Below are 19,485 nucleotides of genomic sequence, written 5' to 3'. Positions count from 1 at the left end.
CCCACTGACACAATGTTGTAAATCAACTCTAATAAAAAAAATCCATGAACACAAAAGCCAGAAATTTCTATGTTCGCTTTCTGGCTGTGGTCCCCTTGGGGTGATGGAGGCCTTTGGTGAAATGCTCCGAGGGCCAACATGGAGGGATAAAGAAATATAAGAGCAAGAGAGATCACATCTGATAGTATGTCAGAGCATCTCCCATCTACACACCAACAACAGGCATTTAGAGGGACAGAGGATGAGGTCAGGGCTGGGTCAATAAACTTGGCTCCCTGATCATGGGATTGTTGGGCAAATAAAAAGGTTTTAGTTTCCTATTAAGGTTTTTAAAAACTACTGCAGTGGAAATTGATCTAGAGAGATGAACACAAGAGGTGACATTTATTCTGTGATTTTTTGAAATAATTTTTGAACAGGGGTACTTGAAGTTTTGTGACTCAGCTCGAGCCAAGAGGGAGAATTTAGGGATGAAAATTACAGGGTTTGAATACAAGAGGGTTTAAGGATTTCTCTTCCGCTAGGAAAATAGCATAGTCCAGCCAACAGACCAAAACAAGAGTCAGAGAGAACAGCCCCGCTTCCCCACTTTTATCTTTTTATCTCACTCTCTTTTCCCCTCTAACAAGGTGCCTCCGCACCTTGGCCCTGCACGTGTCCCTGGTCCCTGCACAGCTCGGGAGGTGGGGGGGTGGAGTCCAGCCCTACTGCAGACTCTCATAGATGTCGGTGAGCTCCTCCAACTTCTTCTCCAGCTCCTGGGCCTTCTGCCTCAGCCTTTCAGCCGGCTCCGTCTTTGCCCCCTCATGCAAGTGCTTTGCCTCTTTCACCAGGAAGGCCACTTCCATCAGAAGGGAGAGACCTGCACTGGCCACACCCTGAATCCGGGCCTTTTTGGTCATTGCCAGAGCCGTGCCTCCAAAGGCTTTCTGCAGCTGCTTGCCACGTTTCGCTGAGACTTGCCCCGTGGTCGTGAAGCGCTTAGCACTGGCTGCTAAACCAGGGTTGCCTTTGGCCACCTTGATAGCACGGACGTTGTTCTCAATGCCTTGCATGGCTTGGAAGACTTTCTCTACAGAGGAAGTAAACTGGGCTGTGCTGTTAGATACAACCCCCTCAAACACCTCCTCTTTGCTGTCGGCCGTTGACGTATAGCGACTGGCTTCGGTTTCTAATGCCAACGTGCTTACACGTTCCACGATGGTGGTGGATACATCGGTCACAGCAGCCGCTGCTCCCAGCCCTAACCCAGTGGCTAAGAGTGCCAGACTGGCCCCCATTGTCACGGGTGCCAGAGACAGACCAAGGATGGTCAGGACACCAGACACAGTGCCAGCAGAGTGGGCTGCCACATGGGAGATGGTGCAGTCCCTGTGGAGCTTGTCAGCCTTCTCTGCGAGAGCATAGAGCTTTGTTATGCCCTCCTCCAGCTCCTCCTTCATCCGAGGATACTCCTCCAAAAATCTCTCCCTGTCCAGCTGGTCTTCTTCGAGTGTGTCTTGATCGCCCATGGCCAAGTCTGTTTTCAGCTCATTCAGATATTCACGTAGTGTATCTGCCTCTTCTCTGTAACAATGAAGGTCAAGGGATTAGAAAGATAGATTGCTCGTCCATAAAATAGGCTCAACAAGATCTATCCTACATAAATTATAGAGATTTTATTATAAATCAAATAGAAAAGAATTTTACAAATGTAAATTTTTTTCAACATTAAACATGTTTTGTACCTTGTAGGTGCTCCGTATACTTATTCAATCATGGAATAAATTTAAAAAGGTCATCTTAGGAGACTCTCTTTCTTTCTTTCTATCCTTTATTAAAAAATTTTTTTAACATTTTTATTGAAGTATAATTGCTTTACAGTGTTGCGTTAGTTTCTGCTGTATAACAAAGTGAATCAGCTATATGCGTACGTATATCCCCATATCCCCTCCCTCTTGCATCTCCCCCCCACCCTCCCTGTCCCACCCCTCTAGGTGGTCACAAAGCACGGAGCTGATCTCCCTGTGTTATGCGGCTGCTTCCCACTGGCTATCTATTTTACATTTGGTAGTGTATATATGTCCATGCCACTCTCTCACTTCATCCCCACTTACCCTTCCCACTCCCCGTATCCTCAAGTCCATTCTCTACGTCTGCGTCTTTATTCCTGTCCTGCCCCTAGGTTCATCAGAACCTTTTTTTTTTTTTAGATTCCATAAATATGTGTTAGCATACGGTATTTGTCTTTCTCTTTCTGACTTACTTCACTCTGTATGACAGTCTCTAGGTCCATCCACCTCACTACAAATAACTCAATTTTGTTTCTTTTCATGGCTGAGTAATATTCCATTGTGTATATGTGCCACATCTTCTTTATCCATTCATCTGTGGACAAGGACACTCTTAAGATAGGGATTAGATAAAGACGCCTCAGAGGCAGGTCAACACAATCACTTCCAAAGAGTGGGCAGAGTGGGAACTCCACAGAGAAGCACAGAGAAGTGGGATTGGAGCAGAAAAACCTTCATTCAGAGAACCTTAGTGTGTAGTGAGGAGTCAGCCTGCTCTTTGCCCTTGGCTACTGGGAAGTGGTCCCTGAGCCCCTAGAATATTCTGGCTGATAGGAGTGTCCTCGTCTGCCTGGGCCTTTGGCCACTGGACAGGCTAACAGGGTGACATGTGATGGGGCCTCTGGGTCACGTGGTATCACATCTGACCTCTGGAGGAGCTGGACACTAGGGCATTAGTCTGACCTCCGGGAGGGCAGGAGACAACCGCTCAGCTGTGCGGGCAGCAAGTGACTGAGCCCAAATAAAACTCCATACGCTGAGGGTCCTGTTGAAAAAGGTTCACTCCTCGGTCAAGTTTCAGTCAGGCTCTTCTGAGCCCTCTTCTCCAATAGGCCTCAACCTCCGCCCTTTGTGTCCTGTCCTTGACGGCCTGTATTGCCCAGTCCCAGCAAAACTTCGTCCAAGTCAGTTTAGTGAGAAGCCTTCCCACTGTTTAGATCTTATCATGTTTGATATCTGATCAAACTCCTCATCTCCCACCTTTGATGCATACGTCCTTTACTTGCTTTTAGCAAGAATCCTGTCAGCAAATTTCAACAAGAACCCCTCTGCCCTCGATGTCTCCTCTCAGTGATTTTCCATCCCACACCGCTCACTCTGATCATTGGCTACCAATCCCCACTCATCTTTGCTGTGTTCGGACGTGCGCCCATCTGTCTCCTCTGCTGCGATGGTCTTCACGCATATCACGATAGTCCTGAAGAGACTCTTCCTTATCGTTTTAACAAGAGTCAGAATATATTTCTTTAAACAGGGTGAACGCCCCTGGCGGGCAGTGCTCTGTGTGCCCTGCCACATGCTGAATCCAGGACAGGGACATGTCCTGAGGACAATGGAAGCTTCCTGTGTGAAACCTGCCCAGACTCTGCCCTGTGGCTGATGGGAACCGGCATCCTTCCCTGTAATAAACCGTAACTGGGATCGTGACAGTTTTCAGGGAGTTCTGTGCCTCCTTCTAGAGAATTCTCACACCTGATGGTAGCTTTGGGGATCTCCCAAATTTGCCATTGGGGTCAAATGTAAGGACAGTCCTGGGGACCGTGCCTCAGACTTTGAGGAACGGCTAGCTCTGCGTACTTAGAATTAAAGAAAAAACAAAACCCAAACTCAGAGATAAAAGTGACCTTAACGATCATTTTGCCTGGCATCTGCTGTCTTCCAAGCCTGATGCCCTTGGCCTTCCCAGCTGAAGGTCACTAGGTCCCTCTGCTGCCCCAGTTGACTGGGAAGCAGGTGATATGCTATTAACCCTCGTTCCCCTTGGACTCTCCAGTCCGCCTCACTGATTCCTGACCCATCGCCCAGCACCCCCGACCTCTCAGGGGTCACCAGCCTAACTCATACCTTAGCTGGTGACAACTTCACATGCCTGCACACCAAGGCCATGTGCGACTTTATGGAACCTCTCAAAGATTCAAGAGACTTTAGGAAACATCCACATGAACTGCTAAGCCTGGAGAGACCTGCATTCGCACAAGCTGGTGGAGGAAGACTTTTCCTCTTTGGTGGGGACTTGTGAAGTCTCGTCAGAATCCCTCAGATGACACAAAATCGGCAGCCACTCATGGTGATGCTGGAGGTCTCACTAAGCCACACGGCCTTCCCACTGGTCAGGGCTACTCTATGTAGATTGGAAGAGGGTCCCAGATGGCAATGGAGAACCCCAGGTCCCAGGCAGGGTGTGGAGGACACAGTCACCCAGGGCCCTCTATGCTCAGCATGAGGGGATCGAGTCAGGGAGGGAAGAAATGTCCCCTCTCCCACTCACAGGACCTCTGCTAGGGTCACAGCCCCTTCAGTTTTGTGTCCTAGGGGCCCACTCGCCTCACTCTAGTCCTGGCTCTGCTGCCCAAGCCTTCCTACTAGTCTTCCAACCTGGACCCCTCTGCTCCATCCTGACCCCTGGGTCTGACCCTGGTCCAGGCCTCCCTGGGCCTTTGGACGAGATGATTGCACTTGGTTCCCCGCCTCTGACCCTGCAGTTCACTCTAAGACCATCAGATTGAATTGCTATTCCCACTGGACACATGACAAATCTGAGACTCCAACTCTTAAGCTCAGAGTCCCAGAGCTGGGCAGGGGTAGAGTCAGGATCCAACCCAGCTCCATGCAATTCCACTCCAGCCTCTCTGCCTTACGGGCCAGCAGGATCCTGCAGTGTTGGTACACTTCCTAAGATGGAGATTAAAAGGGCTCCAGCCAGAATCCCCGGGAACACAAACTGATGGTGTCAGGATTTTCTGACTTGTCCTAAATAGAGTCCTGCTTGGGCCTCATTTCTAGGAAAAAGGCTCTTTGGCCCCATCTCTTCCCAACAAGCTTTTTAAAAGTTAATATTAATTGAGCACCTACTATGTGTCAGCCATCATGCTAAGCACTTTGCATACATTTTCTCAATTTCCTCACAATAAAATTGAACAGATGAAGAAACTAAGGCAGAGAGTAGTTCAGTAACTTGTCCAAGGTCGTAACATGCCCCTTCCTTGCAGGTTTCATCTCTTCTCAACCTGAGGCTGTTCACTGCCAGCAAATGACAAGGAGGAAACTTTCCCCACGGAAACTTGAGAAGGAACATCCTCGACCCCAACCACAGGATCCTGCCTGGAAGAGGTGTGTCTGCCAGGAGGAAACGAGCCTGGGGCATGGGGCTGTGGGTGACATTTCTGCTGCATCCCTGCAGGTTACCTGGGCAAATCAGTCTCAGCTACAAATCTCTTCCAGCCTTCGTCTTCAGTGAGCAGGTGTTGCAGTTTTTCCCTGCTCACTCTCTCCCGGAAATACTTAATGACATCTTTTTCTTTTTCCTGCTTCACTGAGGGCGAAAGAAACCCAGGGCTTACATGGAGGGAACCCACAGCACTAACTTTGCAGGCAGTTGGATAGAGCCCAGGTCTTGTTGCTGAGATGAGGACCTCCGGGAGGCCTCACTCCGATTAATATTCCCTGGGGTCTGAGGTTCTCTGTTAGTCCAGCAGTTTGTACTCGGAGGTCCCACCACAGGAGCTCAGACCCGACCTCCGGCCTGGGAACCAAGATCTCACAAGCTTTGCGGTGTGGTAAAAAAAAAAGAAAGAAAAGAAAAGAAGAAAGGAGTAGTACAATGTCAAAGAATCAAAAACAAAATAAAAATAGAAAGATAAAAAATACATTAGGAAAAATAAAACTATAATTGAAACAACTGCAACAAGGTAAAATAAAACCACAACAGAAAAAAGAAAGAAAAAGGGGGCGGGGGAAACAAGCCCAAAGGAGAGAACAATAACAAAGTATAAAGAATAAAATTAGAAAAATAAAAGATTTATTAGGAAAAATAAAAATATAAAAGAATCATCAACAATGAATCAACAAGGTAAAACAGAACCCTAATCTAATAGAGGAAAGGAAAAAAAGTCTTGGCTGTGGGGGCGGAGTTTAGGCAGGGGTGGAACTTAGGCAGGGGTGGGGTTTAGGGTGGGTCGGGAAGTGGGGGGGGTGACGTTTGAGCGTGGGGCGGGGCCTAGTGGGAGGGGATATAGGGATATACTATGCATATAGCTGATTCACTTTGTTATACAGCAGAAATTAACACAACATTGTAAATCAATTATACTCCAAAAAAGATGTTAAAGGAAAAAAAGAAAAAAAAAAGAAAACAGTATTTAAAACATCACAAAAATGTAAACCCTCTGATTTTTTTAAAAAATCTAAAGTAAATTCATTTATGTGCAAGTCCTGGCTTTCAAATTTTGATTATTTTGGAGACTTTTTAAAATTGAAGTACAGCTCATATACAATATTAAATAATTGATAGGTGTAAAATACAGTGATTCAAAAATTTTTAAGTTTGTATTTCATTTATAGTCATTATAAAATAATTTTTATCTTTTAAAATAAAACACTTTAAATATGAGAAGTAAATGTACTTGTTAACCAATATAAAAATTAAATTACACTGCTAGAAGTTGGGAGGTGAAGTCACTGAAGGGAGGGGGAGGATTAATACTTCATTTTTCAAAGTGGGGAGTCAAGAAGTACAGGCTCGGGCTTCCCTGGTGGCGCAGTGGTTGAGAGTCGGCCTGCCGATGCAGGGGACACGGGTTCGTGCCCCGGTCCGGGAAGATCCCACATGCCGCGGAGCGGCTGGGCCCGTGAGCCATGGCCACTGAGCCTGTGCGTCCGGCGCCTATGCTCCGCAACGGGAGAGGCCACAACAGTGAGAGGCCCGCGTACCGCAAAAAAAAAAAAAAAAAAGAAGTACTGGCTCCATTTGAGGACCTAAGAAATGAAGGTGTAAATAAAGTGCTTACAACTACAAAGTTTTCTATTAGAGGATATAAAACTAGTGATATAATGATACGAGGAGAAGGTAGGGAGAGATATAAGAAAAAGTAGGAAAATTAATGAAATCATTATCTTTCCTGGTAAAGTAAATAAATAATATCAAAATTTTTAAACCAAGAAAAAGAAAAAGACAATCCCTAATACCTATTAGCTATTGTGGTTGATGACTCCCCACTTTGTACCAGGCACCATTCTAAGTGCCTGGTATGCCTTCACTCACTATTAGTTCTCACAACGACCCTGTAAGCAAGGAAACTGAAGCTCAGAGAGGTTAAGTAATTTACTCAAAGCACCCAGCTTGCGCTAGGGCAGGAATTCAAGTCCAGGTTCCTGTCTCCAGAGCACACACTCACACTACTCTCTCTCCCAATGTAATAATATCATTTAGAGAGATCGATTAACTGTCTAAAGAAAAAGCTTTTCCTTGGGAGGTAATGAGCAGAGCCCTCGGTATGAATTGGTTTGTTTCAAACATATGCACTTATTACTTTGTATTTTTTTAACTTTAAGAAAGCAGAAGTCACTTAGTAAGTAAGCCACAAGAATGGGTTGGTTTCAGGCACCACCACCTTAAGGATGATGGAAGCAGTTGGATCAAGTGCCAATAAGAAATGAACCTGATGTGTCCTGATGTGACAACGGTCAGTATAGGAGACACGTTCGTGTTGATGAAACCAAGCTCTCTAAGAAAAGTAGGGATAAGAACAGGGGTTCAAGCAGAATATCAGAGTGAACTGTCAAACAGATACATTTTCCAGCAGCATCTTGCCCACCCACATAGGCACCCATGGGCTTCTGTCCACTCAAGGGAAGCAAGACTCCTTGCAGGGGAAGTGAATTCCACGGGCCAGCATACCTGCTACTCCAAAGGCAAGGACGCTCTCGAAGATGTTCAGAGCAGCGTTTAGAAGGGGCACCCACGTATAATAATAATAATAATAATAGATAATGATTACTATGATCATGTTTTTAGGCCAGGTTGAGTCTGTGAAAGGCCATGAGTTCATAATAATATTCAAATGAGAAGAGTTTAGATAAAGAGTGTCCAAAGAGGGAGATATAAAGGTCAAAAAAGGTAGCTATGCTCCAAAGAGGTGAGTATAACGGGAAATATTTCACTGTTAATTGAATTTAATAAGAAGAGGAGTTTTAAAGTGTATGGGGATATTCCCTTCTGTTTATTTACATGACTATTTATAAAGGATTGAGGAAGAAAACAAAGAAACAGCCTCTGACATCCCAGGCTGGCCTGGTATCACAACAGGGCGATGCTATTCTCCGGTTGGATGTAGAGACTCTCAGAGAACACCAACCTCAGACCACAGCACCCTGAGAGCATGAGGAAATGGGACAGCGAACACTCATCACTGTGCTGCCCCCAACACAACACTCCCTCCCTTGGCTGGAAAGCATGACTGTCCTTCTTTACCGATTAGACCTTTCTCCTCACTCCGTCTCCCCTCTCCATAGATGGATTTACTGAGACACCTTCAGTGTGAACTGCCCCCCATTCTCTGCAGCACCCGATCTACAGAGGCCCCATTTCCTTAGAGCCTCCCCCAAATGACCTGGCCTAAGCCCCAATCCTAGAATCTTTCTTTCTAACGCCTTCTTTCTGCGATGCCCAGGGTTCTCCCTCAAGAAGAGTAACAAACAGCTTGTCCACTATGGGAGTGTGCCTGAGGCTGCAGGCACTGACAGTGTGGGTGGAGAGAATACACACAGGCAGGCCGCCAGGGGTAAGGTTGCCTAAAGCAGGTTCCTTTCGCTTTCCAAGCCGCCCTTGCTCTGCTCACTCCCTGCCTGGTCCCTTTCCAGCTCCTGTGCTTTGTTCTCAGACTTGATCTTAACAACACAGTGTTCCTGTGTCCTTGGATGCTTTCCTGCCCACCTGCTCTCCTGCAGTTCCACTTCCTCCAAAGCCACTCGCCTCCCCCCTCGACCCTTCTGCCTCTCGTCTCAGGGCCTGGACATCAGGTATGTGTTGCTGGGCCCCTCTGCGGCTAGGGGTGACCGTATGACCCAGTCCTGGCTAACAAGGCACAGAAGAACTCAGCAGAGGGGGGCCTGGAGGCTCCCTGCTGTAAGGAACAGGTGGGAGAGGAGAGCTGGCTCGTCCCCTGCCTCCTTCTCTGCCTCGAAGCTGCACGAGCCCGGGAGCCAGGGCAGCCAGTTGAAATCTTGAAACACAGGGACCAGGAGGCAAGGAGGGGGCGGAGGAGGGCTCGGGCAGAAAGGCTGGATCCTGGATGACTCCAAACACCTGTAAATGGGGCTGCGCCCTCGACCTCCTCCTTCGGTCCTTCTCTGCCGCTCCCGGCCTGGCCCTGACCCTCGTGTGCAGCCCCAGCTGGGTGTGCATGCTGGACGGTGCTCCCTCCTGCTGGATTACTCTACGTGGCGTCCTCCTCCATTAGCCTCTGGTCGATAACTTCCGGGAACAGTTGTTGGTGGGAGAAGCCTGTCCCCACCCAACTGCATAGCCAGACACGCCCTCCCCTCCCTGGGAGCCGAGAGATTCTCACCAAGCACCTCCCTGCATGTAGCCGCAGGGCATCCTGCTTGGTCAGGGAAAGGAGGGGTTAAGACAGGATCAAGTTCAGAGTCCTTAGCCCAGCCTCCAGGCCCTCCTACTGCTCTAGTTCCGGTCTTCTCACCACTCCCTGCTTCCCTGGGCCTGGTCCAGGTGCCTGGAGGACTCCCAGCTGCCTGGCCTCGGATTTCCCCCCCAGCCTCCGGGCGTTTGCTCGGACTGTTCCTCCCCCTGCAATGCCTTTCCCCACCTGCTTCACCAGGTGAAAGGTTACCTGTTCTTGGAAGCCCAGCGCCAAAGCCTCCTGCCGCTTCTTCCTTCCCCCAATTCCTCCACCGGCTCCCCGGGAATGTCGCACTTTCCTGGTCGTGGTTCTATTTGTGTGGAGTTTCCTCAGGTCTGAACACCCCTCAGGGGCCCTGTCTATTCTCTGCTGCACCTTCTGCTCTAGGGCCTCCGGGGCACCCTCCGCCCTCCCGGGCACAGCCTGGCTAAAATAGGAGGTGTGGGACCATTATTGGGATTTGAAACAACCAGCTTCTCGATGACACAGCACAACCCCAGTTCCACCCGCGTGAAATTAGAAAGAAAGGGAGGGGGAAGGGGGAATAGAAAGAGGCAGAGGTGGAGGAGAAAAAAAAAGCTTCTAATCAATGAAGGATTTAATCCCAAAGGGATCTGATTTAACCAGAAAGAAAAAACTACAAAGGTACTAAAAGAACCATTGAAAATAATGTTGATTTATGGAAACCTTTCTAATTCACACAGAAATCCCACAAGCTATAAAAGAACTTCTGATCTATTTGACCTCTTGAGAATTAAAAATTGTAAAGGACACCGTAAACCAGGTCAGAAAACAATCAGAGACCAGCAGGCACTGTTTGCAATACTTACAGTAGACAAAGTCAATATCCCCAACACACAGAGAGCCTACAAGTCCACAGGAAAAGGCTGAAACCAGTTTTTAAAAAATGGGTAAGAGATACGAACAAACAATTCCAGGGGAGGTGACTTGCCAAGGGTCACAGAGCTCTCAGTAGGCAGAGTGGAGGCCAACAGCAGACCTTGTGACACAGGTATGTCAGGCATGGGGATGTGATTTTAATAACCCAAAAGTTTCTAGGTGTGTCTCTGCCTGTATACACGCATAGATCTAAGCTCACGCCCTACCCCCCCCCCCCAGTTACAGTCACATGTGATAAAAGAATTTTCACATATTGAGATATAGGGAGGTGATTCTGGCTTTTACATGAGTTTAATTGACTTTATGCTAACTAAAACATTTGTTTTTGGCCTATCAAACATACACCATACATCGATTTTAGTTATTAAAGAAGACGGCGCATTGACCAGAAGTAAAGAATGTCCCCGCTAAAAATAAAGATGAAATGCCTCCCTTCCTGGGAAGCCAGTGCAGTGTTCCTTCCATGTTAGGATTTCCTTCCTAGGTACCAAGGCCATACTGACTCGCTGTGTACATGCTGTTCTGTATTTTGTGAAACCTTGAAGAAAACTATCCCTGACTCGTCTGACGGTCTTTGTTTTGACAAGACGTAAACCTGTGCTGAAAGCCATGCTTCTCCAGAGCGGTGTCTCACAGTTATCTGAGAGGCTGTCTTCTGGGCTAGAGGCGTCAGTTAGTTCAAAGAAAACCCTTTTCTACTCCTATTAAACATTTTTTATTGATTATTTTCTTTGACACAGGTGTACAGTTTGACTTTTCATCTCAAGATTGCACAACAGCAAACACAGTGCAGGTCTCTGCAGCCAGGTCATCCCACTTCCTCAGCGGGGCCATCTTCCCCGCACAGGGCCACCCATCACCCACATCTTGAGCAGTGGGCCCGGTGAGCACCTGAAGACAGAGCCCTGCATCCCCTTGCTTGGTCTCCTGGCCCTCCCCTCTCAGGCCTCAGTATCTCCCCAGGGCCTGGTACCGAGCAGGCGCACAGCGACAGGGTGGGTGAACAAACCTTGATTCCTTGTATCTCCAAATAAATCCTTGACCCCTTCAGCGTCACCACAGCGCCCTGGGGGCTGCTTCAAGGTGGCCAGGCCACAGGAGGAGAGGTTCTGACATTCATACCCTCCTCCACCCACTCTGCTTCCTCCAAATTTCCCGAAGGACCGAGTAACCCCCAACACCCACCTTGCTCCTGGGGTCACCACTCATGTCTCAGGAGTCTGCATTTCGAGCTGAGCTCACCTGAGCAGGTGTCGCCCTCCCTCTGCACTGTTTAGGGGCCCAGGGGGCGGGAGGAAGCTGTCAGACAAACCTGCCTTCAAATCCAGGCTCTGCCCCTGCTTCACCTGCCACCTCGGGCCCATGACCTCACCTCTCTGAGCTTTGATCTCCCTTCTTCTGTAAGTCAGTGACAGTCATACTTTTCTCAGACAGTTGTCCTGAGGATGGGGAGATGGGTGGGGATCCTACACGCCCCTGCTTACCCAGGAATCTTCCTCTGGCCGAGTGTGAACAAGATCCAGTTGTTCTCAGCTATGCAGATGCAGCCACTAGCTGTGCGTCTCTGCAATAACCACACGCACCCGCTGGGCCCAGATATACCTGGAGAAGCAAAAAGGAAAGTGAAAGCCCTCACCGCTAAGTCACTCAGGTCAAACAAACACTCTACCCACTAGGCCTCACCCTGGGCTATTCTCACCCTGATGCTGACCCCCATAGAGAAACAAGTCCAGCCCTGACATTCCAGGTCCTACTGGGCTCAGCACATCTTGCCTCGGGCTCCTTGAAGGAAGACCTTCCACCAACAGACTGTGAGGCCCTTGGCAAATCACTCCCCCCACACCATGGGCTTCTTCCACGCTCCCTCTGCCCTCTGCACCCGCCCACACTCGCCAGCCTGCCTGCCTTATCTACCTTCACGCCTCCAGCACTCGATACGGTGCCAGGACGTACCAGATGCTCACTGCATACTGGGTATATTGCTGCTGCTGTGTGCCACGCCCACACGGGTTCTAGGCATTTGCTCACCCAGGAACTTCCGTCAGGGACACCTGCTCCTACCAACTTGAAAAATCATGCTCATCTTCCAAAGCCTAAATCTGGCATCACCTCCTCTGAGAAGCCCTCCAGGACCCTCCCCTGCAGAGTCCACTGTGCCCTGCTCTGCTCCCATGGTACCCTAGAGAGGGGCCTAAGTTCACCCCTCAGCCACTCTGGCCACGACCCCCTGCTCCTTTCGATCAAGTCTCTAGACGTGGCCCTGATGACAGGAACAGCACCAGTGCCTCTGGGTCCTAGTGACCCACACGAGGAGGCCCAGCCTTGGTGGTCAAGGCCATTTGGATGGATGCAAAGTTTGTGGGAAGGGCTGAGAGCACGATGCTCTTTTCTCCCCTGGCTTATTTGCATTTGACAACAGATCTCTCCTCTCCAAACGGAAGACTTTTACAGGAAGGCCAGTGACCTGGCAACTCAGGAAAGTCTACAACAGAAAGCCAGTCCTGTTTTCTGTTTGGTTCCTGAGCAAAGAGCCACTGTGGATGGAGGGCTGAGTGTGTGTGTCAGGTGCTGTGCTGGTACCATCCACACAGTTCCTGTTTAATCTCCCATTAGCTCTAAGAAGTGTTGGCTCCATTTTACAGGGAAAGAAATGGAGAAGAAAAGGTCCCACAGCCTGTAAGTGGTGCAGCTGGACTGCTGGTGGACTTTTCTGCTTTGCCCCAAGCAGAAGTGGCTGGAGTGGGCCTCCTATCAGGGCTGCTTCGTCCTAGGAAATGTCCCTGGGGCATCGTGGCCAGCTCCTCCCAGCTTTTGAGGGAGGGACAGAGGAGTGACGGGTGTTATCCCATGAGGACCACACACACTGTAAGTCTGGTCTTACAATCACCCGTAACATATGCCAGGTATATAATGTGATTTTGCAGATAAGGAATCCGAGGGGAGGGGAGAGGCTGGAACTTTCTTCCATCAAATCAGGGGAGGGCCAAAGACTCAAACCGAGGTTGACATTTGACATTTGACACTTGCAAACACTGCTCCTTGCTTAATGTTGTTTTTTGTCATTGTTTTCTGTAAACTTCCTTCCTCCGGATTCTTTTCCCTTTCTCTAGCATGACTTTAGCCAAACAAAACCACTGTGAGATGCAGAACTGGATTAAACATCCACGTGAGCTGTAGCCAGGTTGACATAAATGTCCTCAATGCAGAATCTTCGCCGAACATGAGTGACCTCCATAAAGACAGGCTCATGGCAGAGCCGCTAGACAGGGGCTGTAGACTCAGACCGAGGTGAGGATTAAGCATCTCTTCACTCCAGGGTCATAAGCTGAGACCACCCCATGTGGAGACGCTGAAGATCTAGTGACTATAAAATCGGCCTCAGTGTGACCCCCAACATCACAAGAGAAGTCCCCCAGGATGGCTACAGCATGTGACCATGGGGGCTTTTGGGTCCTCCGAGTGGCTGGCAGAGACGGGCACCAGGCGCAGAGCACAGGGGATCACACTCCACGCAGACAGCATCTGGTGACCTCAGGGGAACTGGTCTCGGCCACTGGCTGCCAGGCCGCCAGCATCGTCCACTGGACAATCCTACTGGTCTTTCCTCGGGTGGGAAAATTGGGCCCTGAGGGAATTCACAGCTGTCAGCCTCTGGAAGGTTTAGAACTAAGTATAAAGAGGACCAATACAATCAAGCCCACCCGGGCTTCCCTGGTGGCGCAGTGGTTGAGAGTCGGCCTGCCGATGCAGGGGACACGGGTTCGTGCCCCGGTCCGGGATGATCCCACATGCCGCGAAGCGGCTGGGCCCGTGAGCCATGGCCGCTGAGCCTGCGCGTCCGGAGCCTGTGCTCCGCAACGGGAGAGGCCACAACAGTGAGAGGCCCGCGTACCGCAAAAAAAAAAAAAAAAAATACGTGCTCGATTGCATGGACTCCCCCTTCACCAAGATCACATATATGCTGACCTTCCCCCCGCCTCTTTGGAGCAGTTTCTCAGAGCTCTCTGAAACGCTGTCTCCTGGGCTGCAGTCCTCATTTCGCCCCGGATGAAACCTAACTCACAGGTCTCACGTTGTGCCTTTTTTTCAGCCGACAGTATAATGTTTAAGAGAATTGGACACATTCTCAGAGTTCACAACAGAGTTTGGATCCTAATTTAATACAGGTAATTGAGTAATTGATTTGGATTAGACGTTTGAAGTTGAAAGGCACTCTGCTAAGTGTCAACACTAAGTACTTTGCAGACAACCTTTACCTGGAGAGAGGAAATAGCCTCACGTTCAGCAGATCCCAAAACAGGAGGGGCGAGGAGCGGCGTGTGAGCGTGGAGGCGGGGCTGTGATGGAGGCGGGGCTGTGAGAGCCACACCACCAGACATCCTGGGGCATGTGCCACGCGGCACCACCAACCTCTATCCTCCTGGCAGTCAGGCAACCAGGGAGATCCTGGTCTGGTCTCACTGTTGTGCTAAAATATGGCCTTAAAAATAACAGCATCTAGCCGCTGTGGAAAACAGTATGAGTATGACGGTGCCTCAGAAACTTGAATGTAGAATTACCACGTGATCGGCCATTCCACTTCCGGCTATAGAGCAAAACTAATTGAAAGCAGAGTCTAGAAGACCTATTGGTACATTCCTGTTCATAGCAACATTATTCACAATAGCCCAAAGGTGAAGCCACCCGAGCTTCCATCAGTGTATGATAGGATAAGAAAAATGTGGCGTATACCTACAATGGAATAGTACTGACATTAAAAAGGGACATTGGGACACGTGCTATAACATGATGAAATTTGAGGACATCATGCGAAGTGAAATAAGTCAGTCACAAAAAGACAAGACATGATTCTGCTTCTATGAGGCACCTAGAGAAGTCGAACTCATAGAGACAAAGTAAAATGCTGCTTGCCAGGGGCTGTGGGAGGGGGGAAGGGGAGTTAGGGTTTAATGGGTAGAGTTTCAGTTTTGCCAGACGTAAAACGTTCTGCGATTTGGATGGTTATGCCGTTTGCACAACAATGTGAATGCACTTAATGCCATCGAACGGTACACTTAAAAATGTTTAAATGGTAAATTTTAAGTTTTGTATATTTTATTCCAATTAAACATTAAAAATAAAACATCCTTGGGACTTCCCTGGTGGCGCAGTGGTTGAGAATCCTCCTGCCAATGCAGGGGACACGGGTTCGAGCCCTGGTCCGGGAAGATCCCACATGCTGCGGAGCAACTAAGCCCGTGCGCCACAACTACTGAGCCTGCGCTCTAGAGCCCGCGAGCCACAACTACTGAGCCCGTGTGCTGCAACTCCTGAAGCCCATGCGCCCTGGAGCCCATGCTCCACAACAAGAGAAGCCACCGCAATGAGAAGCCCGTGCACCACAGTGAAGAGTAGCCTCCTGCTCTCCGCAACTAGAGAAAGCCCGTGTGCAGCCAAAAATAAATAAATATATTTATTAAAAAATATATATATATATCATGTCTCCTTACTCCAGCCATTTTATATATATATATATCATGATGGCTGGAGTAAGGAGACATGAGGAAATACAAGTGTTTCCTGCTACCTGAACATAGAGTGTTTCTACGAAACCTTTAGCAAACCAAGATGCCATAGATGCGGATGTAGGCCTTTCATCAAAGTTTACTGGCCGAGGATGATCTTTTGGAAAGCAAGGGATGCCCGTAAACAGAAACGTTCAGAAATGTGACAGCACTACCTATCCGAAAGAGCTTTTCGTGGAGATAGACTAGGAAAACAAATGGAATTACTCGACCGCAGGTGAAACAGGGGTTGTGCTGTGTCATCGAGAAGCTGGTTGTTTCATGTCCCCCTAACGGGTCCCACACCTCGTATTTTAGCCAGGCTGTGCCCGGGAGGGCAGAGGGTACCCTGGAGGCCCTGAAGCAGAAGGTGCAGCAGAGAATAGGCAGGGCCCCTGAGGGGTGCTCAGAGCTGAAGAAACTCCACACAAATAGAACCACGACCAGGAAAGTACAACATTCCCGGGGAGCCGGTGGAGGAATTGGGGGAAGGAAGAAGCGGCAGGAGGCTTTGGCGCTGGGCCTCCAAGAACAGTAACATTTCACCTGGAGAAGCAGGTGGGGAAAGGCATTGCAGGGGGAGGAACAGCCCGAGCAAACGCCCGGAGGCTGGGGGGGAATCCGAGGCCAGGCAGCTGGGAGTCCTCCAGGCACCTGGACCAGGCCCAGGGAAGCAGGAAGTGGTGAGAAGACCGGAACTAGAGCAGTAGGAGGGCCTGGAGGCTGGGCTAAGGACTCTGAACTTGATCCTGTCTTAACCCCTCCTTTCCCTGACCAAGCAGGATGCCCTGCGGCTACATGCAGGGGGGTGCTTGGTGAGAATCTCTGTCGGCTCCCAGGGAGGGGAGGGCGTGTCTGGCTATGCAGTTGGGTGGGGGACAGGCTTCTCCCACCAACAACTATTCCGGGAAGTTATCGACCAGAGGCTAACGGAGGAGGACGCCACGTAGAGTAATCCAGCAGGAGGAGCACCGTCCAGCATGCACACCCAGCTGGGGGTGCACACGAGGGTCAGGGCCAGGCCGAGAGCGGCAGAGAAGGACCGAAGGAGGAGGTCGAGGGCGCAGCCCCGTTTACAGGTGTTTGGAGTCATCCAGGATCCAGCCTTTCTGCCCGAGCCCTCCTCCGCCCCCTCCTTGCCTCCTGGTCCCTGTGTTTCAAGATTTCAACTGGCTGCCCTGGCTCCCGGGCTCGTGCAGCTTCGAGGCAGAGAAGGAGGCGGGGGACGAGCCAGCTCTCCTCTCCCACCTGTTCCTTACAGCAGGGAGCCTCCAGGCCCCCCTCTGCTGAGTTCTTCTGTGCCTTGTTAGCCAGGACTGGGTCATACGGTCACCGCTCACCGCAGAGGGGCCCAGCAACACATACCTGATGTCCAGGCCCTGAGACTAGAGGCAGAAGGGTCGAGGGGGGAGGCGAATGGCTTTGGAGGAAGTGGAACTTCAGGAGAGCAGGTGGGCAGGAAAGCATCCAAGGACACAGGAACACTGTGTTGTTAAGATCAAGTCTGAGAACAAAGCACAGGAGCGGGAAAGGGACCAGCCGGGGAGTGAGCAGAGCAAGGGCGGCTTGGAAAGCGAAAGGAACCTGCTTTAGGCAACCTTACCCCTGGCGGCCTGCCTGTGTGTATTCTCTCCACCCACACTGTCAGTGCCTGCAGCCTCAGGCACACTCCCATAGTGGACAAGCTGTTTGTTACTCTTCCTGAGGGAGAACCCTGGGCAACGCAGAAAGAAGGCGTTGGAAAGAAAGATTCTAGGATTGGGGCTTAGGTCAGGTCATTTGGGGGAGGCTCTAAGGAAATGGGGCCTCTGTAGATCGGGTGCTGCAGAGAATGGGGGGCAGTTCACACTGAAGGTGTCTCAGTAAATCCATCTATGGAGAGGGGAGACGGAGTGAGGAGAAAGGTCTAATCGGTAAAGAAGGACAGTCATGCTTTCCAGCCAAGGGAGGGAGTGTTGTGTTGGGGGCAGCACAGTGATGGGTGTTTGCTGTCCCATTTCCTCATGCTCTCAGGGTACCGTGGTCTGAGGTTGGTGTTCTCTGAGAGTCTCTACATCCAACCGGAGAACAGCATCGCCCTGTTGTGATACCAGGCCAGCCTGGGATGTCAGAGGCTGTTTCTTTGTTTTCTTCCTCAATCCTTTATAAATAGTCATGTAAATAAACAGAAGGGAATATCCCCATACACTTTAAAACTCCTCTTCTTACTAAATTCAATTAACAGTGAAATATTTCCCGTTATACTCACCTCTTTGGAGCATAGCTACCTTTTTTGACTTTATATCTCCCTCTTTGGACACTCTTTATCTAAACTCTTCTCATTTGAATATTATTATGATCTCATGGCCTTTCACAGACTCAACCTAGCCTAAAAGCATGATCATAGTAATCATTATCTATTATTATTATTATTATTATACGTGGGTGCCCCTTCTAAACGCTGCTCTGAACATCTTCGAGAGCATCCTTGCCTTTGGAGTAGCAGGTATGCCGGCCCGTGGAATTCACTTCCCCTGCAAGGAGTCTTGCTTCCCTTGAGTGGACAGAAGCCCATGGGTGCCTATGTGGGTGGGCAAGATGCGGCTGGAAAATGTATCTGTTTAAGGTGACAGTTCACTCTGATATTCTGCTTGAACCCCTGTTCTTATCCCTACTTTTCTTAGAGAGCTTGGTTTCATCAACACGAACGTGTCTCCTATACTGACCGTTGTCACATCAGGACACATCAGGCTCATTTCTTATTGGCACTTGATCCAACTGCTTCCATCATCCTTAAGGTGGTGGGTTACCAACTACTCTAAAGGGACTTCTGCTGTCCTAGAGTTAAAACAATCCAAAATAATAAGTGCATATCTTTAAAACAAATCGATTCACACAGTAGGTTCTGCTCAGCCCTTCGCAGGGAAAACCACTTTAAGTTTTCTGCTTTTTCTTTAGGCAGTTAATCAATGTGTTAAAATAACTTCTTCCATTGGGAGAGAGAATAGTGTGAGAGTGCACTGGAGACAGGAACCTGGACTTGAATTCTGGCTCTGCCACTAGCTGGGTGCTTTGAGTAAATTACTTAACCTCTCTGAGCTCCAGTTTCCTTGCTTCCGGGGTCATTGTGAGAACTAAAAGTGAGTGAATGAATACCAGGCACTTAGAATAGTGCCTGATGCAAAGTGGCGAGTCTTCAACCACAGTAGCTAATAAACATTAGGTACTCCATGTTTGATATTATTTATTTACTTCCTTCCAGGAAAGGTAATAATTTCACTTACTTTTATACTTCTTCTTATACCGCTCCCCAACTTCTCCTAATACCATTACATCACTAGGGCCGAACGAAGTTTCAGGAGCCCTGCACGTCATTGACACTGGATCGTTATTAATTATTACCCATTAGTAAACACTAGTGCTCCCAACCTCACGTAATTTCTAGAGTATTCCCTTCTTAGCTATTTTTCTGTATTTGGTTTTATTGCTTCACTTCTATAACTTTGCAGATGGCTGTCTCCCGTCTGATTATCTCCTCCTTGTGCCGCAACAGGAGAGCAGGACTCTGACTGGGCGTGGAGGCAGCTGACGGGA

General features: G+C 49.2%; 1 protein-coding gene across 4 annotated transcripts; it reads right to left on the bottom strand.

Moving 5' to 3' along the window:
- Nucleotides 1–678: 678 nt before the first annotated feature.
- Nucleotides 679–18,051, bottom strand: LOC101271208 (apolipoprotein L2-like). 4 transcript variants are annotated; one of them, XM_049694682.1, is made up of 3 exons: nt 17,278–18,051; nt 11,854–11,971; nt 679–1,566 (listed from the first exon to the last, which is right to left on the bottom strand). In XM_049694682.1, the coding sequence occupies exon 3, from the start codon at nt 1,509–1,511 to the stop codon at nt 705–707; it is 807 nt and encodes a 268-aa protein (XP_049550639.1). In that variant the 5' UTR covers nt 1,512–1,566; nt 11,854–11,971; nt 17,278–18,051; the 3' UTR covers nt 679–704. The 4 variants fall into 4 exon arrangements, with proteins under 4 accessions (XP_049550639.1, XP_049550641.1, XP_049550640.1 ...); XM_049694684.1 differs by lacking the exons at nt 11,854–11,971; nt 17,278–18,051 and adding an exon at nt 10,300–10,322; XM_049694683.1 differs by lacking the exons at nt 11,854–11,971; nt 17,278–18,051 and adding an exon at nt 9,680–10,114.
- Nucleotides 18,052–19,485: the final 1,434 nt, after the last annotated feature.

The sequence above is a fragment of the Orcinus orca genome, chromosome 11, assembly GCF_937001465.1.
Source record: "Orcinus orca chromosome 11, mOrcOrc1.1, whole genome shotgun sequence".
NCBI classification, from domain to species: domain Eukaryota; kingdom Metazoa; phylum Chordata; class Mammalia; order Artiodactyla; family Delphinidae; genus Orcinus; species Orcinus orca.
The sequence above is the reverse complement of the archived record's forward strand: the minus strand, read 5'-3'. Positions and strand labels throughout refer to the sequence as shown.